The 26,626-nt window shown below is 27.8% G+C and overlaps 4 protein-coding genes across 12 annotated transcripts; 3 read left to right on the plus strand and 1 right to left on the minus strand.

Moving 5' to 3' along the window:
• Positions 1-855: 855 nt before the first annotated feature.
• LOC117207244 (phosphatidylglycerophosphatase and protein-tyrosine phosphatase 1) lies at positions 856-4,155 on the plus strand. The gene is made up of 5 exons (XM_033447240.1): positions 856-910; positions 3,186-3,328; positions 3,424-3,504; positions 3,662-3,895; positions 3,990-4,155. The coding sequence occupies exons 1-5, from the start codon at positions 898-900 to the stop codon at positions 4,110-4,112; spliced, it is 594 nt and encodes a 197-aa protein (XP_033303131.1). The 5' UTR covers positions 856-897; the 3' UTR covers positions 4,113-4,155.
• LOC117207243 (mitochondrial GTPase 1) lies at positions 862-1,897 on the plus strand. Its single transcript, XM_033447239.1, has one exon. It carries the CDS (start codon positions 898-900, stop codon positions 1,864-1,866), a length of 969 nt encoding a protein of 322 aa, XP_033303130.1. The 5' UTR covers positions 862-897; the 3' UTR covers positions 1,867-1,897.
• Positions 4,156-11,257, minus strand: LOC117207240 (alanine--tRNA ligase, mitochondrial). Of its 3 annotated transcripts, none has more exons than XM_033447235.1 (12): positions 11,083-11,257; positions 10,731-10,952; positions 10,429-10,602; positions 9,993-10,333; positions 9,599-9,877; positions 9,360-9,504; positions 8,636-8,808; positions 6,938-7,266; positions 6,555-6,822; positions 6,067-6,462; positions 5,604-5,957; positions 4,156-4,662 (listed from the first exon to the last, which is right to left on the minus strand). In XM_033447235.1, exons 2-12 carry the CDS (start codon positions 10,920-10,922, stop codon positions 4,632-4,634), a joined length of 2,682 nt encoding a protein of 893 aa, XP_033303126.1. In that variant the 5' UTR covers positions 10,923-10,952; positions 11,083-11,257; the 3' UTR covers positions 4,156-4,631. The 3 variants fall into 3 exon arrangements, with proteins under 3 accessions (XP_033303126.1, XP_033303127.1, XP_033303129.1); XM_033447236.1 differs by having other exon boundaries at positions 10,731-10,854; positions 10,985-11,257; XM_033447238.1 differs by lacking the exon at positions 11,083-11,257 and having other exon boundaries at positions 10,429-10,583; positions 10,731-10,868.
• An 805-nt stretch (positions 11,258-12,062) lies between these two features.
• Positions 12,063-25,317, plus strand: LOC117207239 (RNA-binding protein 4.1-like). Of its 7 annotated transcripts, none has more exons than XR_004487486.1 (9): positions 12,065-12,264; positions 13,724-13,747; positions 14,231-14,573; positions 14,906-15,220; positions 15,964-16,183; positions 16,689-16,943; positions 17,374-17,430; positions 23,393-23,596; positions 24,737-25,317. XR_004487486.1 is itself a non-coding variant. In XM_033447231.1 (8 exons), exons 2-8 carry the CDS (start codon positions 13,727-13,729, stop codon positions 20,463-20,465), a joined length of 1,209 nt encoding a protein of 402 aa, XP_033303122.1. In that variant the 5' UTR covers positions 12,063-12,264; positions 13,724-13,726; the 3' UTR covers positions 20,466-21,207. The 7 variants fall into 7 exon arrangements, 5 of the variants coding, with proteins under 5 accessions (XP_033303122.1, XP_033303123.1, XP_033303121.1 ...); XR_004487487.1 differs by having other exon boundaries at positions 12,074-12,264; positions 16,809-16,943; positions 24,737-25,315; XM_033447231.1 differs by lacking the exons at positions 23,393-23,596; positions 24,737-25,317 and adding an exon at positions 20,426-21,207 and having other exon boundaries at positions 12,063-12,264; positions 14,948-15,220.
• Positions 25,318-26,626: the final 1,309 nt, after the last annotated feature.

Consider the following 26,626-nt stretch of genomic DNA (forward strand, 5'->3'; position numbering starts at 1 on the left):
TCACTAATGGAGGGACTATAGACCTTTTTATGAAATTTAAACCTATTATCCGACTTTTGTCAAATAAAGTTTACATACATATAATATATATAATGACATTAAATTGAATCATTACAAAGTTTATATCGCCTAAAACAACCTGATATTTTACAGTACTAATAATAATAATATTTTATAATAGAATACAATGTTCTTTACATTGAAAATTGATAACATATATTACGGTAAAGGAAACATTTCTAAAATATTGTTTTTGTAACCTTTCGGATCTAAATATAATCAATTCAATTAACTTATATATAGTAATATATGTGTATATATATAAACTTAAATGTAATCGCAGAGAAAATTTTCTCTTATAGTTACATATATGTAATATATTTAATTATAATATAATATATTTATTTGATATACAAATGTACAGTATATTATATTATACAAATATATTGCAAAATAAAACAAATTTAAACATTCGTTTAATAGAATGTTAAATAATTAAACTCCTTTGAAATATTTACATATGTTCATTGTATATACAGTATTATGTAAGTACAATATTCATTTTTAAGTGAATTACAGAATATAATCAGATTTTCTTATATCCAACTTTTTACATACTTGAACATTTTGAACTGCTTATATAATCACTATTTTAAATACATATTATCTGCAATATAGAGTATTATATGTACATAAAATGAACAGAATTCAGCATAAGGTTACCATAATTTTTTTATATAAATATTTTTAATTTAATGCGTACACATTACTGTATAATTAAATTTCGACATTATGTACTTACTAATTAATAAATATGTATATTTAAAATATTATACAACACAACTATTGTTTCAGGAAATTTCTTAGGAAGAATTGTATAGGTTAAGAAGTTTCAAAATGATGAGTCCAGGTAATATAACACCCAAATTTCGTGATATTTTCAACATACCAACAAAAGATATATTAAGATGGTTCCCTGGACATATGGGTAAAGGCTTAAAAAACATGCAAAAACAGTTAAAAAACGTAGATTGTATCATTGAAGTTCATGATGCAAGAATTCCAGTTTCTGGACATTATGCAGATTACAGCAACACATTGACTGGATTAAAACCTCATATTTTTGTATTAAACAAAATGGATTTAGCTGATATGAAATTTAAGAACTCTATAGTGGAAAATTTAAATCAAAAGGGATTATCTAACATATTATTTACTAGTTTTAGAAATGTAAAATGTGAAGGTGCTAAAGAATTATTACCTTTAGCACAAAAATTAATTAAGGAATCAAATCGCCATAACAGAGCACAAGAGTCTTCATTTCAAATAATGATCATTGGCGTTCCTAATGTAGGGAAATCATCACTTATCAATCGTTTAAGAAATAATATTCTTCGTAAAAGTAGTGCTGTGCCAGTTGGCGGTATTGCTGGCATTACACGATCTGTATCAACACGAGTGAAAGTATCAGAAAAACCAGATATCTATGTTTTAGATACACCAGGAATTTTAACTCCCAAAGTAGATAATATGCATACAGGCTTAAAATTAGCATTAGTTGGTTGTATGCAAGATCATTTAATAGGTCCAGAAATATTGGCAGACTTTTTATTATTTTGGCTAAATAAACAGAAACGATTTGAATATGTTGAAAAATTAGAACTAAGAGAACCACATGATAATATATCATACATTCTTACATATATTACAGCAAAATTAAAAAAGACTTTAAGAATAAAGAATTATGATGGTAAAATAATTATAAAGCCAGACTTAAGGTTTGCAGCAGAACATTTTCTTTCTTTATTCAGAAAAGGAGAATTAGGCTATTATTGTTTAGATGAAGATTTATTACTGTCAAAATGAAATTTAAATATAAAATATATAATTACAAACATATTACGTATTTTGTTAGAAATTTAAAAATATTTTCAACTATATATATATATCAAAACAGTATATCATAAGATTTCTGCTTGTGTACAATAAATCTTAATAATTTTGATATTTAAAAATAAATTTCCATAATTCTATATATATAATAATGATCAGCATTGCTATTATTATCATATAATTATTCCTCTTTATTCAAATATGGGACATTATATATCATAGCTAATGTATCTACATACATATATACATATGCATGTATTTGATTAGCAGTTAAATATATATAGAAAAAATTTAATCTTATTAATAATTATATTAATTAAAAAAGTAAAAAGTGATAAAAGGCTATTAGAACAAAGTAATATTATTTACGATAAATTAATATCAAGAACTATAATAAATAAAATAATTGCATTATTTAAATGTTTCTTTAATAAATAAAAAACGATATAACAATATTAAAGAATAATGGCAAATACAATATAATCTTGATTACTATTGAAGGAAATATTAAAAAAGCTATATCATATACATTATGTCATATATAAACAGAATCTGTGCATTAATAATATTTTAATCAGTCTTCTATAAAATCAATAGGATTTTGAAAAAAAAAGTATAGTTATGTACATGTAATTGTGGGATAATTATAACAATGATAATCATAATTAAATAAATATGTATATTATGAAAGTAAGTCATTTGATATCGAAAAATTCTAAGTATTTTTATTAATTCAATATTATGAGATTGAATGTTTTAGATTCAGTAGCAACATTTCGAAGTTATAAGTAGATATACGTATTTATTTATTTAATTATAAATTTATATCTTTATTAATTTTCAAAATTATGAAATCATTTCGAAATAGATTATTTTTTATTATACAAAGTTCGATTACTTTAATTTGTTTTAAACAAAAATTATTTAGTCTATTCATCTAAATAATTTAAGGTTTCGTACAATGATTATTTATACTATATGTTGTACTATATGTTGTTGCTTATTAAAAGTGATTGCTTTAAAAAAAAATGTATGAATCTTACTACGTAACTAGCGTAAACCGTTATGTTAACATTCACTCCCTTCTCATATTATAAATTCTGTTACTTTCACCTTGTGAACTACTTACAATATCACGACTGGTTGTAAAGTCTTTGATAAGATTTAATAAGATTGTTTAAGAAATACTTAAAATAAAATTATACTATATACGTTTATTGTATTTAACACGAAAGTTAATGTTTGATTTATATATATGTAGTGACTGCCTTACTAACTAATTTAAATTATAGTGGCAATGTTTGCGAGGTTGACATTTTATCCAACGCTTCTCTATAATGTATTAATGGAAAAAATTTCGTCAAGAAATTGGTACGATAGAATTGATGACACTGTTATATTAGGTGCTCTACCATTTCGAAGTATGATCAAACAGGTATATTACATTATACATGCTATATAATTTGAATTTATAAAATTGCAATAAAAATATAATTTAATTGCGAAAAAATAAGATCTTTAAAATTTTAGTTAATAAATGAAGAAAATGTCCGAGGTGTTGTTTCAATGAATGAAGATTATGAATTACAGTTGTTTTCCAATACTAAAGAGGTATATATATATACATATATGTATACACACATATATATATAAATATAAAGATACATATATAAGAATTATTACTATATATATTTAAATAAAAATTTTTAAGTTAATATATTAAACAACACTGACAACATTGAAACATTTGATTGCACATATTTTTTAGGAATGGAAAAATAATAATGTGGAATTTTTACAACTACCTGTAACAGATATTTTTCAATCACCTTCACAAGAAAAATTACGACTTGGAGTAAATTTTATTAACAAATTTCGTGATGTTCCGACTGAATTAAATAATTCTACTAATGTTGATAAAACTTATCCTAAAACTGTTTATGTTCATTGTAAAGCAGGAAGAACACGTAGTGCAACATTAGTTGGATGCTACTTAATGAAGGTAAGATAATTATAAACATATGGATTTTTTTATAGAATTTCATATATCTTTCAAATTGAATTAAATTGAACATTATAAAAATAATCCTTGTTAGAAAAATCAGTGGACTCCAGAGGAAGCAGTAGCATATATGCAACAAAAAAGATCTCACATATTATTACGTACCGAACAGTGGAATGCATTAAGACTTTTTTATAACAACCATGTAAAACAATAATACATCATTTAGATAAATATACAGTTATTATTAAACTAATATATATATAAATAAAATTTTATTTCTTACAAAATTTTTATGTAAAAGTTAAAACATGTTTATTACTTACTAAATCTCTAATTCTTTGTAATTAATAGAGATACAGAAGTAATAGTCTATATAAAACATAAAAATATAAAATTTTGCAGAATAATAATTATAATGAAATAAAATATAGGACAATTTATGAAAAATAAAGCACCTAAATATGCTTGTTGTATTATAAAACTTGACTGAATAAAAGTACAATATTATTGCATATAATGATACAAAAATTTTATCTATATATTTATATATAATATAATTTAATCTAATATACATATTAAGAAATGCAAACATTAATTTAATATATATTTCATTTACACATGGCAAGTCAATTACTAGATATTTATGCATTTATAGAAAATTTAGAAATGCAAAAGTTTGTACAATGTACATAATATAGAAAATTCTATAAAATATCCTTAAACCCCAAACATCTCAATCCATCCCTTTTTGTTTTCTTGAATACCTATAATTAATATATTGGAAATAGTATTAACAAAATTGGAATGGAGTACTTCAAAATATTATTATTAATTTAAATGTAAAAGAATTAAAACTACAGTAATCTCTAATGTAATATCAAAAATCAAATTTCCAAAATTTATATTGATGGTGATAATGACACATTGAAAACATTGATATTAATTGACATTTGAAAACTGATATCTCTCATACATATAATACACATTAGGGTTGTGCCGACTAATAGGTTAAGCTGACTATCCGTCCACTTTTGTAGTTGGCGACTAGTCGGTAAAAAAAACCATTTATCGGCCTTAAATTTTTAGTATCATAGGACATAGAAGTAAAACTACAATGAGCTTTCTTTACTGTCATTAGCATAATGTTAATATTTTTTAATATGTAGTATACTTACTTATGGGTACATATTTGCATGTAACCTAATTATTATATAAAAAATTAAAAATAATAGTTAGTATTTATTGAAATAAATTAAATAAGTAGGTACCAATTAACTAGGAACATTGATTATTATTTCTTAATTTTATTACAACAAAAAACTGTTTAAAATGAAGAAACACGACGTAATAAAATAAATACAACAAACAATTTTCTCTTTGGATTCGTAATATTATACAATAATAAATTTGACGCGATTTATAGCGGTGTTTAAAAATAATCAGCAAATAATCGGGAGCCGATTAATTGGTTAATCGGCTAGTCGGCCAAAACTCTAATCGTTATACATCTACGTCTCTAATACACATAATTATTTCTCTATTATTAATTATTGTTGACTGTTCTTAATTATTATCATTAATATATGATATCCTATATTATTATATCTTCAATGAATGTTTTTCAAGGTAATATTTGGAAATTAATATTATAAAAATTTAATTGATAGATTCTAATCACAGTTATATCGTTATGCATAATACTTACTTTTTTATTTCTTGCATTTGTATGTGAAAAATTTTATCTAAATCTTTTAATTTCATTAAACACTCTTCTTTAATGAGATATGGTATTGGTATTCTATTGGGATTTTTTATCTCACTCTCAATCTTTTTACTAATTGTTTTAAATGTTTTACATGTTACTTTTCCATTTTTCAATTCGTTTTCTAAATCCAAAATTTTATAATGTATATTTTCACCTGCCAATTTGGCAGACCTTGCAAGTGATCCTACAGTTGCTTCAAGAGTAAAATTTGATGCTCCTTTCGAGAAATAATTGAGAAAACAAAAATATTTTAATTCTCCTGTTTTAAATACATGTGTACCACAACATGCTTCTCTAAATGAAACATATACATAGTATCAGTTATCATCAAATAAAAAAATATCTAAAAAAAGAATTTTTTTTCAAAACATAGCTTTTCTTATTATTTTCTAAGAATACTTACTTTGATCTTAAATCATGAAAATTAATTTCTATGAGCCTAATATCCTTATAAAAATGAATTTCTCCTGGTATTAATGTTACAGAACTTTCTGCTAATAATTCCAAAGCATTTAATATTTTTGTAGTAACTGGGACATTAGCTATTATAACATTATTTATAAGTTCTTCAATTTCTTTCAATTGCTTGAAAGAAAGATTTTCTCCAAATGAATTAAATTGACATTTTAAGCTGTGTGGAATAATAGTAGAATTCCGTAAATAAACTGCTTGCATAATTTGTTGTATTGATGCATGTAATAAATGTGTTGCAGTATGATGTTGCATTACTCCTACACGAAATTCAGGTTCAATGGAAACCAAACAATCATCTTTAAGGTTTAGTTCTTCAATCCATTTTCTATAGGAACAAATTTTTTCTTTATAGATTCTTGCTGATACAATATTAACAACTATAATACAATTATGGTAAAAATTAAAATAAAAACTTACCTCAAATCAGTTTGTACAAATTTTCCGTAATGTATAACATATCCATTAATTTTCTTCACATCATATACATTAAACGTCCAATTTTTTGAACAGATGATAGCCTTGTCTGATATTTGACCACCCTGTGTTGAATAACATAATGTTTTATCCAATATAAGTCCAATTTTATCTTTATCTGATTCTGCATTGTAATTTGTAATTGTCTCATTAACAGTTGAATGTATATTTTTGTTTGTATTTTCATTTGCTTTGTTTATTATTGTATTATCTGAAACAAAGAAATTATGTACTCTTTTACTATATTATTTGAATTTAGGTAATACGAAATCAGTACACACAAACGTACACACAGACAAAGAGAGAGATTAATGATCAATCTTTACCATTTATAATTAATGCCATAATTTTACTTTCAACTTTAGGAAACTCATAACTATTTCCATTAAGAACACATTTATATTTAAAGCTGTCATCAGTTTTAGGTATACAATTTTCTTCAAGTATTTCTAAAGATTTCTTTATGTTTGTTATACTACTCTTTTCAAGGCCGATTCTAGACCGATTTTTGAGACATTCTAATTCTTTCTGGAAAGCTACTTTATCAAAATATAGAGATTCAATATTTGCTAGTTTAGTAATTATTTCTACACTTAAACCATATGTGTCATATAACTTGAAAGCAACACTTCCTGATAAAACATTACTTCCTTCTCTGCAAAATTAATAATAAATTAAACAACATGTACTTTTTTGCCTATAATGGGTGATCTACATAAAATACATTTGCTAGTCTACATAGAGTTTCAGATCTGTATTGACCCATAGCAATTGGCGAATATAAAAACTAAGTTTTCACAATTAAATAATACCTTATTATTGGGTTGTTGAATAAGTCAAACTTTTCTGAGGTCATGTTTTTGTTTAGAGACAACAAAAATTCTACATGGATGAAATAATGACATTACCCAATAGATGGCAGGAGATTGTTGAATAGGATGGTGTACATTTGGTTTAATTGTATTATTGCAAGGTGTCAGAATATAATTTATAATTCATATTAGAAGAGATTTAAGATTTATCCAACAATCCAATATGCATATAGTTATCATATTCCTCACTAATGCTGTTAATAAATTCATATATATGATAGAAGATCGATAAAAAATGATCCACTATCATTATTTTTGCTCTACAATCCTCTATAACCATCAACATAATCTGTTTGCGACATTACTTGTAATTCTATCTTTTGACATTCTTCTTAATCAGGATGAACTTAGCAATTCTCATATAAAATGTTACAAGTTATTATCTTGGAAACTACTACATTTTTTAATGTAAACAGATGACTCTATCAATATATCAAAATTAAAGTAGAACTTTAATTTATGTTTTCAGAATATATATTAGGTTCTATTAGATAAGTATTATGTTGTCCATTTTGTTCTATTTCTATTATTATGATCATACATAGTTCAATAAAATAATATAAAACAAAAAATGTTGTACATCTATTATTTCCTTACAAAATGAAAGAAGCTTTTGAGATAACCTAATAGATTTTACTTTTGCAAATATTCAAAATATTGCTTGTTCAAAAATAAAGTCTACTTTTTTGTGTTGCTGTATGTTCCAGACTTGATTTTTATTAAAACATTGTCATGAAAAAGGTTTGAGATAAATATTGTTTTTAAGTAAACTTATAAAATATAAAAATGTGCCATTTCATTTAAATAAATGAGAGAGTATTTTGCCCCTTAGGAAATCAGTAATAGTCTCATGTATTCTATAAAAAAAACGTAATGAACCATTTATTCTATGAAAGAATCTAATAAATCAAACTTACAAGTGAACCAAGTACTGTTTGTCTTATATTCAGGTTGCAAATTATAGATACAGATTGCTGCACGAACTCTTTGCTTCATGAACTGCTCTTTCCAAAAAATGATGGAGATAGTTCCCATCATAATGCAAGCTAGAATTTCAAACTACAATACAAAATATACTAACTTTAATAATTTATAAAAAGACAGTTTATATTTTGCGTAGATCACCCTATATACTTATATACAGACACATACAAGTTATTAAGTACACGTTGAAGGTACTTGTATCCATCTCCAAGTCCAGGAATCAGTTGTTCAGTAATCGAACTCAATTGAGGATATGTTTTAACAATATTTGTCCATTGTTTACAACAATCATGCTTTAATTTTTTATATAATTCTTCTTCAAATTCTATTATCTTTTGCACCTAAATATAATTATACAGGGTGGTTGGTAACTGGTAGTACAAGCGGAAAGGGAGTGATTCTACGCGAAAAAAGAAGTCGAAAATATAGAATAAAAATTTTTCGTTTGAGGCTTTGTTTTCGAGAAAATCGACTTTGAATTTTCGCTCGGTATGTGTGCACTTTATCACATCTCGTTATAACGGATCTCACTGTAGATCGTTGTCTCGATGGATATTATCGCAGTTTAAGTTTGTTTTTGCCGTAACGGAAAATTAGGAATGCATAATGAAATAATATGAAGTAATCATAAAGTTTATTATTATAAAAATTGCTGAAAATGCTGAAGAGCGAAAATTCAAAGTCGATTTTCTCGAAAACAAAGCCTCAAGCGAAATATTTTTATTCTATATTTTCGACTTCTTTTTTCGCGTAGAATCACCCCCTTTCCGCTTGTACCACCAGTTACCAATCACCCTGTATTACATAATAAATTACAAAATGCTATATGATAGACAAATAAATTATAAGATCTTACACTATCTTTCTTATTATATTTTTTACTTTATAGTACCTTTTTTAAATTTTCCTGCAGTTCTGGATAAACATCACCTAAATTTTCTACTACAATATATGAGAGTTCAGAAAGTATTCCCTGTTTTTTAAATACTTTTTCACTAACATCAATTGATTTTCTTATTATTTTCCTGAGTTTATTACTGAAAAGATAAACCCATAGTTACATACAATTATTATATACATAATTATGTACATAATATATTAATTATAATTATTGTATTTAGAATAATTTACCTTTGTTCTGGTATAACTCCGTCTGCTAAAGCTACAGTAATCATTCTGCTATGATCTGCCAAAATTCTATATCCACTATCAAGTTCATTTTCGTCATTATAAAATTTACCTTTATATTCTGGTGCTTTTGTATATTTTTGAATAGTTTTAAAAAATGGTTGAAAAATATCTGTATCGTAATTGGATTGTTTTCCTTGTAATACCGCAACTAGTCTTTCAAATCCCATGCCTGTATCAACATAATGTTTTGGCAGAGGTACTATTGTACCATTTGATAATCTAATGTAAAATGATAACAAATTGGTATTTAAAATAATATAGATATTATATTATACAAAAAATATTTATTTCAAGCTTGATAATAATAATTCTTCTATATTGCTTTATTCCATACCGTTCATATTGTATAAAGACTATGTTCCATAGTTCAGTAAGATCTGTGTAACCCTTGTTAATTTGCATACACCGATTTTTTAATTGCTTTGTATGATCTATATGTATTTCTGTACAAGGACCACATGGTCCTGAAATACCCATTTCCCAAAAATTCTCTTGTAACCCAAATGGAAGAACTTTATCTTCCCTAATGCCTATACTTAACCAAACATCTTTACATTCTAAATCAGGTTCCAATTCCAATCTTTCATCTCCACCAAAATATGTTACATATAAACATTCTTCATTAATACCATAATGTTTCGTTAATAAATTCCAAGCATAACGACAAGCTTCTTCCTACAAATATGAATTGAAAACTAAAAGTGATAAAATATCTTTTTAAAATAAATATTATATATTTGTTTTATAATAAAATATTTTTAGAAACTTACTTTAAAGTAACTCCCAAAAGACCAGCTTCCTAACATTTCAAAAAATGTGTGATGATAGCTATCATTTCCAACTATATTCAGATCATTATGTTTTCCACTGATTCTTATACATTTTTGTGAATTTGTAACTTTCATTGCAGGCGGATTGTAATAATCTAAAAAAATTCCTTTAAACTAAAAAAATTTAGATGTTTTATAGATATTTGATACTATGAAACAATATAATTAATGAAAATTAATTATAAAAAGTAATAGTAATCTGTGATAGATTTATTTTTTATAATTCTAGTTTTGAAACATACTTGGTTCATGCCAGCATTAACAAATGCTATTGTATGATCATTATATGAAATAACAGGGCTTGATCGAATAAAAGTATGCCCCAAATCTTTTTTAAAATAATCCAAAAATTCATTTCTGATTGATTTTGCACTTTTTTGTATTGTAGATACAGTACCAGAACTATACATTCGTACTCGTAAAATGTGATTCATATCTTTTTTAGTTTAAGTATTATTAACAACCTTTGATTCAAATTAATTCATTTCTGATTGATTTTGCACTTTTTTGTATTGCAGATACAGTACCAGAACTATACATTCGTACTCGTAAAATGTGATTCATATCTTTTTTAGTTTAAGTATTATTAACAACCTTTGATTCAAATTAATTAATCTATTAACTTAAACAACTATAATTTAAAGATATTATAAATTAATAAGTGTATATAAATAATAGTATAAATTACTTAAAGCATAGTATATTATATAAATTGTGAGTTAGGTTCAAGTAGGCTTTTACGCGATCATACAAACAGGTCTCAAAGCTCATATACCTAAACCTGCGGTAAACCGTCCGGAAATTGAGTCGTGACTAGTGGTGAAAAGTTAACATGTAAGATAGGAAGGTTCTCATTCTGTGCATGCGTGACATACTATTAATGTCTCAGACAGAGACAGAGACACTGTACTCATCTCTGTCTGTCTTGCAAAAACGCGGACTTTATTGACTTCCCATGTTGATTTTTCATGATTAGACACGATTTAATTTTCGGACAGTTTTCCTTAGTAAGTATCGAGATCTGTTTACATGATCATGGGTCCTTATAACAAATATTCCGACCACGGCCATATAAATAGATCTCGACTCGCTAGAGAAAACCGTCCGAAAATTAAGCCATGAAAAGTCAACATAGAAAACAATAAAGATCTCGTTCTTGCGAGACAGACAGAAATGAGTAGAATGTGAATATCTCTGTCTGAGATATTCATAGCATATTACACATGCGCAGGACAAGAACTTTCTTGTCTTCCATGTTAATTTTTCACGTCTCAATTTTCGGACGGTTATCCCTAAGCTTTGATATACGAGTGTCGAAGCATGTTTATATGATCGTGATTTCGGCTATTGAAAACAGTAATTTTTATCTGTATGATAAAAGCATATCCATGAGTTAGAGTTATATTATATAATTCCTAAGTTATGTTATTGTCATTAATTAGGTTATAAAAATTGTCCAGTTATAATGTATATCTTCCCCATATAATAATTTGTTTCTTAAATCGCTTAAGTTTTTTAAATAACTAAATGTTAAGAATTTATATTTTTCACAAAAGAATATTTATTCATGAAAATATGTCTTACAAATAATCTAGTGACTTTGTCGTTAAATGAACTAAGGGTGGCAAGTACGTAGTACAGAACTCGTTGCTTGCCGTCAAAAGTGTTCAAGGTGGAAATCGTTGACGCCATTTCGTATCTCGTTTCGCTGAAAGCGTCACGAAAGTTTTATCCCTTTTACTTTAATTTAATTTCGCCAAAACGTCGCAGCCACATGTAAGTAGTAATGTGATATTGTAATAAGCTTTTTGACAATTAGAAATATTTTTGAGGAATTTGAAACTTAAGTGGGGTGAAGAGATTTACATATCGTCAGTTACTAGGGCACGCCAAGGGCCGGTTGTTTTTAGATATCTTTTTTTCTCGGTTACAAGGTCGTATTTCAATTCTACATTTTAAAAATTCGGTCTATATAATATACTTGTTTTGTACTATTTCATTATAATAATTACGGTCGATGGGACGAATGAAATTGTTTTCCTTTCTATTGATAATATCTGATAATTTTCATGGCCTTGAACAGTATATAAGCGTCTTCTACGTTACCGGAAAAAATATCACAACTTTTCAAATTTCATTCAATTTTTTTTTTCAGCTATTTAAAGTTTACAAAATTTTTATAAAACAACTCCCTTTATTTTTATTTGTTAAAAAATAGATAAAATTGTTTTATTTGCATTTTAAGACACCTGTTCTTACACAGTTATAAAATGTGTAGTAATGACCATGTAAGTTTGATACATTTTTTTTAATATTCTCGAAATGTAGTTTCTCCATTTTAGGAAATTTCAAGGAAATGTTAATGCTTACATGTAACCATTTCTTCCTAAGGTACTAATTTTTAAAGTATATACATATAAGAACTTAGATGTTTATTATTTGCTTCTTTCATGACATTAATTTTCTTATGTTATTCTGTGTATGGTTTAATTATTAAATCCAAACAAAATGCACATATACAATTTAGCAAAATTATATATCCAAAAAGGTAATAATTTTGAAATCAAGTATAGTGATTTATATTTACTTATTATTTAATTTAGAAATAAAATATAATGTTGTATATTTATTACATCGTACTTAATGTACAATGTTGAATAATGAACCAATTAAAAATATTTATATGTATATAGGAATTATATATATCACATTAAAAAACATTAAACACAGATTAAGTACATTATACTGTTATTTAAAATAATTCGATTTTGGAAACTTATTTTCTTTTTTAGACATTATTGCAAAATACAAATAATATTGAAATCAAAATATAATTATTAAATGTTGCTGTATATATTAAAAAATTCTATTATAAACTTTTTATAACTATATTTTGCTTAAGCATATCACATAGAATGTAAATTTTTATTTGAAATTATGATATAATTATTACTATAAAAAATTGGCCATCTTATGAAGATAACATGAATTTTAAATATACTTGATTTAAAATTCTAGTGTACAATGCGCATAAAAATGCATATAACTATAATATATGCAATAGTGATAGTTGTAAATGATTGCAAAATACTATTATTTCACAAATCATATTTCAAATCATTATTGTAATTAATAGACTAAACTATTATAATAAAATGTAAAAATGTAATCATTTAAAAATGAAATAATAATACACATAAGACTGTAATTAATCATACTATTTTTTTATTTTCAGAAAATGGTTTCATCTAATCAACCGGTAAGAACAATGCTAATAGTAAATAGTTTTCCATTTTGTATTATTTGATGACCTCAATGTTTATTTTTCATGTACATTACTTTTTTCAAATAAATGATTAATATATAAGTTGAATGGCATAATTTGTTTATAGGTACATAAGGTATTGTGTTTTTGTAATTTTTTTATATATTCAAATCTTTTATAACTTAATCATTTACAAATTTTAGTTAGATTAAATATCAGTTTAGTGATTATTATATATAAGCTCAATGATATCATTATTATTATTATATGATTTTTGTAATAATAGCAAAAATTTTGAGCAAGATAAAATCTCAAACAGACACCATACTTTCTGCAAACAGGGGTATGGTCAATTTTAGAGGTACAAAATGAATCTAACATTTTCTTTATTAATTGGTATTTATAAATGCATGTATTATAATTATATAAAGAGATATCATGAATAAGTGTTATTAACTGTATGTTTCAATTTTACAGAGAAAGACAAAAATATTTGTGGGTCGGTTACCAGAAAATTGTCGCAACGATGAGTTGCGACAATTATTTTTACGTTTTGGTGAGGTAACGGAATGCGATGTCATGAATCGATATGGGTTTGTCCACATGGCACGTGAGGAAGATGCAGCTGCCGCAATCAAAGCTCTTCACAATTCAAACTTCAAAGGGGCAACAATCAATGTGGAACAGTCTACAGGCAAATCACGTGGTGGAGGAGGAGGACGCAGGGATGGAGACAGAAGAGGTGGACCAGTGAGAGGTGGTAGGGGGGGACGAGACGGTGGTAGAGACGCTCGTCCTGGACCATACAATGATAGAAGAGGTTGGTAAATTTATTTTTATGATATTCTATTTTGATATAACTATTTTCTCATTGCCTATTACACTTCTGTGTAATATTTAATAATCAGTATAACAAACTTTTATCATTTAAAAATATACATAATTCATACTTTTTTAAAATTTATGAGAAAAATTAGAATGTGTTATTCTACATCAAAGTTAATAAACTTTTTAAAATTATAAATATATAATCAGACATAAATTTATGAAATGTAACATAAAGCATTTTGCAATGAGAAAATAATCAATTAAAGTAAATATATTTTTCATACAGACTAAAATACAAATTGGATATCTCGGCATGCTTTACAGTTCTTCCGATCCAACTCGTTGGTTACGATGGATCTGCTGCAGGTGGCGTCGCGACGGGGTACACCGATTACAATCGTGGCGCTGGAGACTTTAGTGGACGTGGAGCTGATTTTGGGACTGGATATACTGATCGTGGAGCATATGGTCAAAATGTGGGGAGCGCGGCAATGGGTTACACTTCTACGGCACCTGGAATGGGAGGAGGATACGGACCAGCAACCGGAGCTGTTGGAGGATATGGACCAACTGGAACAGCTGATTACGGTCGAACTGACTACAGTCGTGCTGCAGATTTTGGAGCTAGAACAGATTACGGTAATAGCGGTGGTATGTGTTTTATTTAGCCAGGATAATGTAATATTCATAATTAACTCTTTATATTATTCTTCTTAAATTAAACATTATTTTCATTTACAATATTATATTTCATTTTAGTATTTATCTTTGAAATTTGAAATACATATTTTTGATATTCAGATTTTACTTTTACATATTAAAATTGCTTTTATTATAGATCAATTGTAGAATTGTTATTTACAAAGAAAAATAAAATAGCTCCTTTTTTATCTGACATACATATATTTTGTATCATTAATTACTATTATTTTCATTTTTTTTAATAAGACCATATAATATATCTATTTTCAAAGGTGTTCTGAAATATAAATGTATAAATTTGTCTTTTCTTTAATAGCACCTAAATTAAACATACTTTTGTTGCAACATATTTTTTCATAAATTCATAATTTTTTTCATTTCCTTGTTTTTAAACAATTAAATGTATGAGATAAAATAACATATGTATATATATGTCATTCCATAAATAATGTTTTTGCCATTTTATTTATGAAAAGGGTTATCATGAATGTTACACGGTTAGATTTTTGCTCTGGATACCAAAGTTGAATGCATGAAATAAGATTACATATATTCATTTGAAATGTTACTATCAATCCAGAGCTATTTGTGGATACTACATATCTAACAAATAGGATAGATTTAGCCAGGCTGCAATAAAAATAACTATTATTCTGATATAGAGTGTATACATTTTGCAGTAGTTGGAGGTGGGATGACTGGGGACTTTAATCGTGGTGCCCCAGGTCCAATGGATTATGGACGTACAGATAATTTTGGTGCAAATCGTACTGTTGATTATACAGCTAGAAATGATTATGATCGAGCTGCAACTGGGCCTATGAGAAACGGTGGTGGTGCAGTTGCCACTACCGGGTATGGGACGGGTTACACAGATGTAGGATATGATGAAAGTCACTGGTAATATATTTCATTCATTTTACAACACTAGATTTAATTTTATTATTTAGTATGAATTAGTATATTAATACATTGGTAATTTTTATTAATATAATTCAATAACTATATAATAGTAACATTTAAAGTAGTAAATTAGATATTAAAGATTTGGATTAACAATTATTAATAAAATTGATACACATTTTTTATAAGTTTTTATACACAATATATATTGGTTCTAAATATGTAAGGACAAGAAATTTAACCTTTGAGAAGTTCAGATTAATGTTAACAATTTAAAATAAGTATGCACTGTAAAAGAATAAGTCTCTTGCAGCATTTTGAAGTATTTTAGCATAACAATTATGTGAATTGAAACTTTATTTTTATTCTAACCTGTAATGCTTATACTAATTTAAAATTTGCAAGTGCATTACAAGATCAATTAATTATGCTTGAGCAACATTTTGGTGCATTATAAGGATAGAGTGAAAATAAGTTAACATATTCCAATTGTGTATGACAGGGGTTATCCGGGCGGGCCTGGGGATATGATGGGTGGGCCCGGGGGGGTAAGTCAGGGAGCTTCGATGGCCTACGACAGGAGGGATGGTCCCCCTGTTAATGATATACCTCCATTTAACAGGCCAATGAGTACTGGACCCAGCTACAGCACTGGGGCACCTAGTTATAGTACTGGTCCTGGACCACAAGCAGACATGTTTAGTAGAAGACCTGGCAGTGCTGTCCCTAGTGGTGGATATCCACCTGTTGGTGGAGGGTAAGTAGGAAAGTTACATTCATTTTACTACTTAAAATATCAATATATAAATAGTAATTAATGATTATTATCCATTACTTTTATTTATTTTATATTTGTTGCAAATAGTTCTTTTTAAATCTTTGTTATGTGTTTGTAAATCATTATCATGTATGAAAATAAAATTATTTTTGACAAATCATCAACTTGAAATAATCGCGGTTCACTTAAGATACATAAATATTCTTCTTTTTTCGAAATTCCACTTATTTTCAATAAATCTTCTGTTGTTTCATTTCTACTGTAATCTAGATTAGTTCATTCAATTTTATATTTATTATTTCTCATATATCATTTTTTGGCAAGGTATTTACATATTTTAAAATGTCTTTTTCATACTGAAATATTTAGAAATATTCACATAACATAATAATTTTAATTTTTGTTTTAGCTATACCGAAGGGTACGACAGACCAGATGCATATGGTCCTCCACGCGGTGGCGGACGGTAAGTCTTATTGTTGTTATTATTATTATTTAATATGTTACACTACTTACACCAATGCGTTTTCTAAAGTGATACTGATCACACGGCGTTAAAGAGCGATATTAACTTATGCGAGTGATCGTTCATTGTTCAAGCGACCACGCTCTTTTTGCGCAATGTCATTTCGATTGATTGAACACTGATCTCAGTGTGCTTACGTTTTTATGCGGATCGAAATAGGTTAAACATTTTCTGTAAAAGTATAAGGTGTGACACTTAGCGTGAGAATATAAATATTTCTTGATCATAGAAAGCGTATATTTGTGCATATAACGGCACAAGATTGATTTCTATTGTCGATGAAATACGTTATACAAAATAAGTCATTCTGCGACTTTTCTAGTGTCGAGTGTAAAAGAGAACAGAGGTAGTTGAACATTTTATTTAAGTAATATATTTATTAACTATTATCTGGAAATTTAATGATTTTTTAATATAATAGTATAATGATAGCGAATATATTCTATTTTTAAATACTCACACGCGCACACATTTTCTAAGATAATGTTATTATAAAATTACTTATGTGAAGTAGATAGCTCTGTTATTTTGCTCATATACGTATAAGAAGTTTTAAACTTGAGGTTCAATTTAAAACAGTTATTAAGTATTAATTATTCAAACATTCATATATACAAAGTTATAAGTTAAACAAAAATTAAATTAAGATAAAATATAAGGCATATATTCGATATCTTATAAGTTAGATTCATAAAGGATTTATGAATTTCTAAAAGAAAATTTGTTAGTGCAGTGCACATGTTAATTCTTGCATATGTTTGTACTAATCAAAACATTGTTACTTCGAAAACATTCAATCCAAATTGATCTGAATCATACATAGTTCGAATATCGAAATAGTATAATTATTCGGGCAAGATTGAAAGAAAATTCGATGTCTTTTATTGATTTAAACAATTGGTTTATTTGCATTCAAGCTATAGGAATGAAAATAATAACTCGAATCAAGTGTCTAGAAAATAATTATTTTCTCGTTACATATTCATCATGAAATAATGATTGTTAATATTGATTTGAATTTTCAAATAACTCGAAATCAATCAAGTATCTAACAAAAATATCTAATCAAATATAAGGATTTCAGTTTCTATTATTGAAAGGATTATTAGGTGACGAAATATTGTTAAGAACAATGTAATGTATCAGTTAAGAGATTACAAAAGGACTCATTTTACAATTATTCATCCAGTTAATATTACAGACTGTTTTATGTTTCCATGTCAATAGCTATGAAGCTATTCTTAAAAGGAATGAGTTAAAATACAGAGAAATATTTAATTACGTTCGAAAGAAAAACGGTATTAAGTTCGTATTTTATACTTGTCAAGAGAAAATCATTTTAACTTAATACTACCTCTCTTCTTTTATGTACTCTGCGGTAAAAGTTACGCGAAATCAGCGTGTACGTGATTCGAGATATTTGCGATTAATCGAACAACAGTTTGGTAGAATGCTGGCAAATAAACCGTAATAATAATACGTTACGACACACTGCGCCGTTAAACATGTATTCTGAATTCTGAAGATGCATGCCATCGGTCTTACCGTGCCTCGAAACCTTATCGGTTTTCATTTTTTTGAAAGAATACCGTACTACGAAAAATGCGTATCACGTTTCGAGACATACGTGTACACTGAGAAGAAAACAGCCCAGCCCGGGTTGGTTGTTGCACGAAAATTGCGTTGCGTTCTTTTGCTATTGCGTCTTTTGCCAAGATTATTGCAAATGATCGAGCAGCTAGAGGAACATTTTCAATGATCATTCAGAAAATTTATTTTGGAATGCTCGAGCACATACTTCGGAAATATTCGTGAACGTTTGAACTGTCGTCGATACGCTTTTGCGACAATAGCGAGAAACGCCTGGCTGTGACGATAAAGCAGCTTTAAACATGTGACAACTTATCAGACCTGAGTCTGATCGGTATTTCGCTTATGTATATGCACTCTTACGGTACCACACACATTAACGCTTATCTTGTATTTATATTTCAATTTTCAAACGATAGCTTCTATATACGTATATAATCTTCATCGCATCACTATAAGATCACTATAAAGAATACAAACGTTACTCAATTCAGTTTCTTTTCTAGGCACTATACTTCTACAAACTTCAAATTGTTCAGAAATTAAGTTATACTTAGCATACATTAACATAATTTGAATTAGAACAATAAATTCTTAACAAAATGACAAATATTTTAACATTTCTTTGTAGATATGTTTGGCAAATAATTAATATACAATATTAATGTACAAAGTATTTAATTGTTTCAAGTACCTTTGAATTTGGGAAAATACATTGATAATATCAAGACCATTATTCTATTTCAATCTATTTTCATTGTGTGATAAAACACTGTATACATTTTTTTCTTTTTTTTAGCCTTTTCTTTTTTAATAACTATGGGCTGCATATGTTAATCAAATGTCTTCAGTTTTGAATCATAGCTTGTTACTGTTTTATTTGTAGAATTTACATGCAATTACCTGGAAACATAAATATCAAGATATATTTTATCCTTGTTTATATTGGCTGATGAATGAAGTAACAAATACAGAATACCTGATTACATATATTTGTCACATAGAAAAAACAAGATATTAGCTATCGTATAAAGAACAAAAGTACGAAATTAATAGAAACGATTGATAAATATTTTATCCAGGTCTGAAAGTTGTATGTTATCCGGCAAATGTGTGTTACATGCGTTGCGAGGAGATTCAATCGATAAAATCTATACGTAATGTGATATTTGGTATTGAAAGGCGGCAGTGTGAAGGCAGCACTGGCCTTTCTGTAAGAAAGAGAAGGAATTTTTGGTAAAATGTATTCGCGCATATCAGTGTTACATCTTATACTTTCCAGCTTGTTGCGCCGCAAGGCGATGAAGAAATTAATACTGCGATTTTTCATTTTTTGACCTTTTAGCTTCCCAGGTCCGGCAGACGCGATGCCACCGAGGTACTAAAAGCGTACTAAAGCAAATACTAAGCGCATGCGAAAAGGCTCCCTTAAAAAAATGCCTCTTTAGTGGTGGTCATTCGCTTACGGAATCGAATACCTAGGAACTGCCCTGCGTCTGACGTACAGAGTCCATACCATTACATACGATAATATGTATAATGATATAGACACGATATAATGATATAGATACGATCTAACGTTTAACACACTAACTTAAGGTACGGTAAGAATAAGAAATGCATCAATGAGCAACATAATGAATGACTAAGGAAATAAGCAACCATGATCACCTGAAGAGAAAGAAAGAAGATTGAATTTCTGATTGAAGTAAACATGATATGGAATCAAGGAATTTTATATATCGTTCATTTTTTCCAGCAGATAGTGGATATATTCCTTTTGTGCGATTTGTGTTTCATAGTTTTTTTCTGATATTTTCCATGTTTTTCTCTCGTAGTATATACAATTCAATTTTCTGAAATGGATTAAAGCATCTTTTATCTATCTTAAGTCACATAATGATTACATATTAGTAGGATAGATAATTTCGTTATAAGTTTGTAATATTTAGCATCAACAAAATGGTGACTTAGGCTATTAAACGGAAAATGCTGTATAATCTTTTTTTACACGTAAGAACTTGGATAATGTTTTAAATGTTCATTAATAAAGCAAAGAAACGTGTTTGCAGAAGTTATCAATGTACCTCACAGAATGAAAAATAAAATTCAAACGTATGTCTTTAAGCCTCTTAGCTTAAATATTTTCAAGTACATACTCCTCGTAACAATTTCTTTATATACACCTTGTTATTCACATAGTCTATTTGAATCTTATGCAAAGTAATTGAAGATTTTATTTTTTACCTTCGACTATTCACTATACTTTTATTTATACTTTTCAAGTAAACTTCTCTTCACTAAAGCTTTTTCTGCTCTTCGTTGAAACATGCGACGCTGACAAGTGGATGTTAAAAGGAAGTCATCGAAGAAATTTATACGCAAGATCAAGTGAAACGTGATTTACTTGTTTCTCGTCCTTCGGCGAAGCAACTAGGTATTAGCGCGCGTTCATACGTGGTACACATAATCATTATTAGAATGACGTTTTGCATTGCAAAATCGTCCTTTCTTTCTTTTTATCTTCCTTTCTTTCTTTCTTTAAAGCGTCCAAAGTATAGTTCAGTGTAATTAAATATTATCAAATAAGTATATCACAGATTTTTAGCGTGCAAACCTAAATACCGATATATTTTAAATTGAGATCAGGTGTTTATAGTATTCTTATTGTTGTATTAAATATATGTAAAAAAATTTCTGTACAACGTAGAATTGCTGAAATTTAATTAGACTTTTATTATATATATTGATTTCTGTATATTTCCAAAATTACAATTAATATATATGTATTATAACGCGTTTGATATTTTATTAATAACAAAATTTAGAAACATCTGTTTATGGAAACATAATAATCACAAAATGATTTTGTAGGATTTTTATTAAATTTGATCGCTTCTTGGTATAGTTTAAATAAATAAAGTAACATGAAAAATCTGAATGAAAAAATATTCTGATTCATTGAAGATATTATAAACTTCTTGATCTCGATTCTTAATCTAATGCTTTTAGAAATAATAAAAGCATTTCAAGTTACATTTTACTTGAACATAATATTTTAAGAAATATGAAAATGTAAACGAAATGTACGTTACATATATTTATTAAATTTTTAAAAATACAAAAATGCAGAACGTCATTTAGCATTTGATGGAATCTACATGACTTGTACTTAGACAGCGTAATCTTGAATTATGCGACGAATCGCGCGTAAACACAGCGCACTCTAATCCTGGTGGCATATCAACGTCAGATTATTGAAGAGACGATATCAAGTCGCTTACCTATGCGTGTGGCCTGTAGATGCGACTCTGGTGAATAATGCAAGCTTCGATATGCGGATAACGTGCTACAAATTGCGTTTGCGCTCAAAGCTGGCGGTGCTTTGAATTTAAACAGAAGGTATGTTCAACGCGTGCGCCATTTACTCTTTGCTCGTTAAAGCAAAAAAAATAGTTATAATGAAAAAAACTGAAAACAGAATGCGCTTATTGCGCGCATTATCTATTGTCGGTTATTGCGACGCTGAAAATTTATGATAAAAAACTACGAACAAAAATGTTCCTGCAATCGTCGATTATGATAATACCGTTGCGAAGATGCTGCGATGGCGAATGCTTTTAGTATTTAATTCTAATTCCATCTCTTAGGAAATCATCGAGAAAGATTATCTTTTTTATTTATACGAGTCATATGTTCGTAGGTGGCACGAGTCAAATTTATTTTATTCCGAACGTAACCCGTGTACACTATACGTATTCTCGATAGATATCGATAAATTCTCTATCTATTTCTAATGCTTCTTACTCTTTTGCGTGATTTACTTGGGTTATTTTTCAAGACGTTCTTAGATAAATTATAAGCGAATATCTAAAATATGCACATAGGGAATGATCGTTATGTTACCCTTGAATAAAGTATTCTTTGTTAATTTATATATTTCTAACATAACGTTTCATTTATTTTGATTATACTCTATTTGAATTGACTCGATAATTTGTCACTGGTGCAAATTCTTAGTTAATTATTAATTTTATGAATAAAAATAAGTAAGATTTTCAAAAGTAAATTAACATGCTGACACAGTATTAGATCTCAACAAATACTTTACGAGACTATTTGATATCTACAACGGATGTAATGGGATGGAATTAGAACTAAATTAATACGAATACAGTTTTTACATAAACAAATCATATATCAAAGAATACAAAATTTTACCTAATTTAAGATTTTATAACAAAATGTATGCTCATATCTACGCAGGCTTGGAAGATGTACTATGCATCAAATAATATAATCTTTTTGATAGATTACAAGCGGGATGACGAGACCTTGGACAATGCGATGAACTCAGATTGGAGGTATGAGTCCTAATAATATGAAGAAGCCCTTCCTCTACTCAGATCGATGGATCTTTTCTCTCAAGAGAGATACTTGCAGCAATGTTAAAGCAACGAAGACACAACAAAGGAAGAAAGAAAGAATTTCTGTTTTGACAACATATGCTGAACATGTAAGATGTAATGACTAAACGTATTACTTTTAAAATCTATTATTTTTATACTAAATTACTATATCATTTTAATCGACCAAATAACTTCATTTCATTAATATTTGATATATAAATATGAACAATCAACTTCTATATACCCAAACATTAATTTTTTATGTACAGACAGTTCTGTATCTACATGATTTTCATTCAACACAATTGGAAAAAATCCAATTCACTTCCACAATTGATTGGCATGCTACAAACAGTGTCTTTTTAAAAATGTCAGTTGAAAATTCATTCTTTGTATTAGAAACGTTTTTCGAACTTTTTTCTTGCATTTTTCCTCTGATTTTGTTTTATGTTTTTCTTGGAATTTAATTACCAGTGGTTGGCTGTTCTTTTTTTCCTTTTATTCTCTATTTTATGGAAAGATCCCAAGTTCGCTTAAATGCATTCGATTACGAGAAATTCTCCACAATTCACGTTTGTCAGTCACGTTCATTTCGTGTTTAAAGTTACTGTTTAGTCGAGCAAAAATGAAGTCCCTAACGTGTATAAAGAAACAGATAAATAGTAAAAAGGTGATGCACCAGTTCCTCTATATTCTATGGTCCTAAATAGTATTTTCGATTATTGTCTAAATTCTAACTGATTTTTCAAAAAGTAGTATAGTAGTTATTTAAAATAGGTGGCATAATCTTGTTCGTTGTGACTTGATTGATTGATCCTTTTTAGGTTACCAGCATCTTTTTGTAAAGTTTATGAACAAATGATTTGATTGGGGGCATGTATCTAAACCCTATACTAAAAATTTTGGGGCAAACAGTGTATCAGAATATTCATTTACGCTAAAAATATACATAGAAATTGTAAATTCTTCTGAGGACATTGTTAGGACCGGATACATAAAAATGATGTTTCTAAGGTGTCGTGTGTCGCGAAAGTACGATACCTTCTGACTTATGAAAGACTTGTGTCTAAGAATGAAATAAAGATCTCTAAATCTAGGATTTAATAGTATAATTGAGAATGTGTTGTATATTACATGATAAGTGAGGTGTGCTACTTTGAGATAGAACAGTGATAAAATTTTATTGTTGAATTTCTGACAGTGTATCAGTGGATATACTTACGTACATTCTCCTTTCTTTCCACCAGTTCCATTTGCAATCTAGGAGGATTGGATTCTTGGATTTGTAGTGGATACCTTTGGAAATTTCCAATAATGGAATAATCAGCAAACTAGTATATGATCTTCCAGATGAGCTCACAGGTAGTATAGTATTCATTGTCGCTGTTATCAATTATTTTATCGAGGTTCTTCAAAGTATGAGTATGACACACCTCAAACGCTTTTCTTTCTTATCTCTCATTTACTTAAAAGGGAACATACTTTGTGACTTTCAAAAAACAAATATTTTTATTGGCTTATTTAGACGTACATAGAAATTAATAGAATATGGCAGATATTTTATTTTATTATTGAAAACAAATTGAAATTGTCAATAATTTTTCACGAAATTTGATACGTACATATAGCTGATGGATTATTTTTGGCATGTCAAGTCACATTTTTTATTAAAAATTTCAAATTTTTATTATCTAGTAAAGGAAACAATTTTTACGTAAAATGTCACGGTTTCATGAAAAATAGCATAATTTTGTCAATCTGCAAAAATTTAAAAATCGGCCCCACTAATACAATAACGAATGCGATAGAATCTAATAAAACTCCTTCTTTTTTCCAAATTGTACGATTGTGAAGGTGAATTATGCTAACAGCGTGGCAGTGCAACTTTGTTCGCACTGCAATATATGCCAAAATTAATGCATCATTCACATTCGCTAATATATAAATTCGGTATTTTTTAAATAATATGTACGGTATCCTCTCTGTAATAAAAAAAATAATCAAATCACTTCGTCTATTTTTCTTGAATAAATTCCTGACAGAGTCCTTCCTTTTACGAACTCAAATATATACATATGTATATGACGTGATATACATATAATTCCCTAATTGGGCGCGATTGTAAGTCTTGTGTTATATTAGAATTGCCGATCAAAAATGAAAAATATGGTAAATGTTAACCTTGACATATGTTGTTAAGAACATTCTTCCGAGTAATCTCCAGAAAGTTTTAGTCGTTGCTCATTATTCTTCAAAAAGTTAGTAATAATAATATATTACTACTACTACGTACATTCTATTCTGTCTATGTGTAAATACATGTGACTGCAGGCATGGACGTAACCGACGCAATAGTCGCGTTTATATTTTAGTTTTTATTTGAAAGAAATTTTCACGCGTTGCTTGCTTACTCCACTTGCTCATAAAAATCTAGTCCAACCACATATGTGCCAATTTCACATGCGAGCAAAGGGGGTCCGATTTTTGGCCAAAAAGCTTCCCTTTTTTTTAATTTTTTGCTAGTTTCCTTGGTATTGGTTGGATTAGATTTTTACGAACGAGTAACGCGTGCGTTGTTTCTTTACCATACATAAATACCAATGTATTGTATTACTGGCTGGATGCCCTTTTGTCTACATTTATCCATATATAAGCTCAGCAGTGCTTAAGATGTGAATAGTAAAAATCTAGTTGAATAAAAGATAGGTTTATAGAAATAGGATTGAATATCACAAAGTCATGACTAATATATAAAATAAAAATATGACAAAGAGAATCATCTTCAGGCATAGATTTTTTTATTATATCATATAATGCCAATAATGTGCACCTTCAAATTTAAAGAGTTGTAGGACCAATTCGTAACTTATATAAAAATTTTTTATGTACATTCTCAACTATAAATAAACATTAAATTTTCTTTTCTGTAACTATACAGAGATTCCTGGTAAACATGAATTGGTCTAAGAGAGCAGTTATAGAAACTCCAATTTTTAGAAAAATAACGCCGTTAAAAAAATTTCTGCAAATATGTAGATGTTTGCATTTTACAGGTAATAATTCGGCTAACAATACAGACGAATTATGTAAAATAAAACTTGTGATAAATTTTTTGAATCAAAATTCTTTTGATTCCT

This window comes from Bombus bifarius, unplaced genomic scaffold (assembly GCF_011952205.1).
Source record: "Bombus bifarius isolate JDL3187 unplaced genomic scaffold, Bbif_JDL3187 scf7180000008026, whole genome shotgun sequence".
Taxonomy (NCBI): Eukaryota; Metazoa; Arthropoda; class Insecta; order Hymenoptera; family Apidae; genus Bombus; species Bombus bifarius.

Coding starts and splice junctions, on each gene's coding strand:
- LOC117207243 (XM_033447239.1), top strand. CDS start 898: ATGATGAGTCCAGGTAATATAACACCCAAATTTCGTGATATTTTCAAC.
- LOC117207244 (XM_033447240.1), top strand. Junction 3,505..3,661: donor TGTTTTCCAATACTAAAGAG/GTATATATATAT, acceptor CATATTTTTTAG/GAATGGAAAAATAATAATGT. Junction 3,896..3,989: donor TTGGATGCTACTTAATGAAG/GTAAGATAATTA, acceptor AATCCTTGTTAG/AAAAATCAGTGGACTCCAGA.
- LOC117207240 (XM_033447235.1), bottom strand. CDS start 10,922: ATGAATCACATTTTACGAGTACGAATGTATAGTTCTGGTACTGTATCT. Junction 6,823..6,937: donor TATGGCATTAATTATAAATG/GTAAAGATTGAT, acceptor TCTTTGTTTCAG/ATAATACAATAATAAACAAA. Junction 4,663..5,603: donor CAAATGCAAGAAATAAAAAA/GTAAGTATTATG, acceptor TATTAATTATAG/GTATTCAAGAAAACAAAAAG.
- LOC117207239 (XM_033447230.1), top strand. CDS start 13,727: ATGGTTTCATCTAATCAACCG. Junction 15,221..15,963: donor TGGAGCTAGAACAGATTACG/GTAATAGCGGTG, acceptor TACATTTTGCAG/TAGTTGGAGGTGGGATGACT. Junction 16,184..16,688: donor GGATATGATGAAAGTCACTG/GTAATATATTTC, acceptor TGTGTATGACAG/GGGTTATCCGGGCGGGCCTG.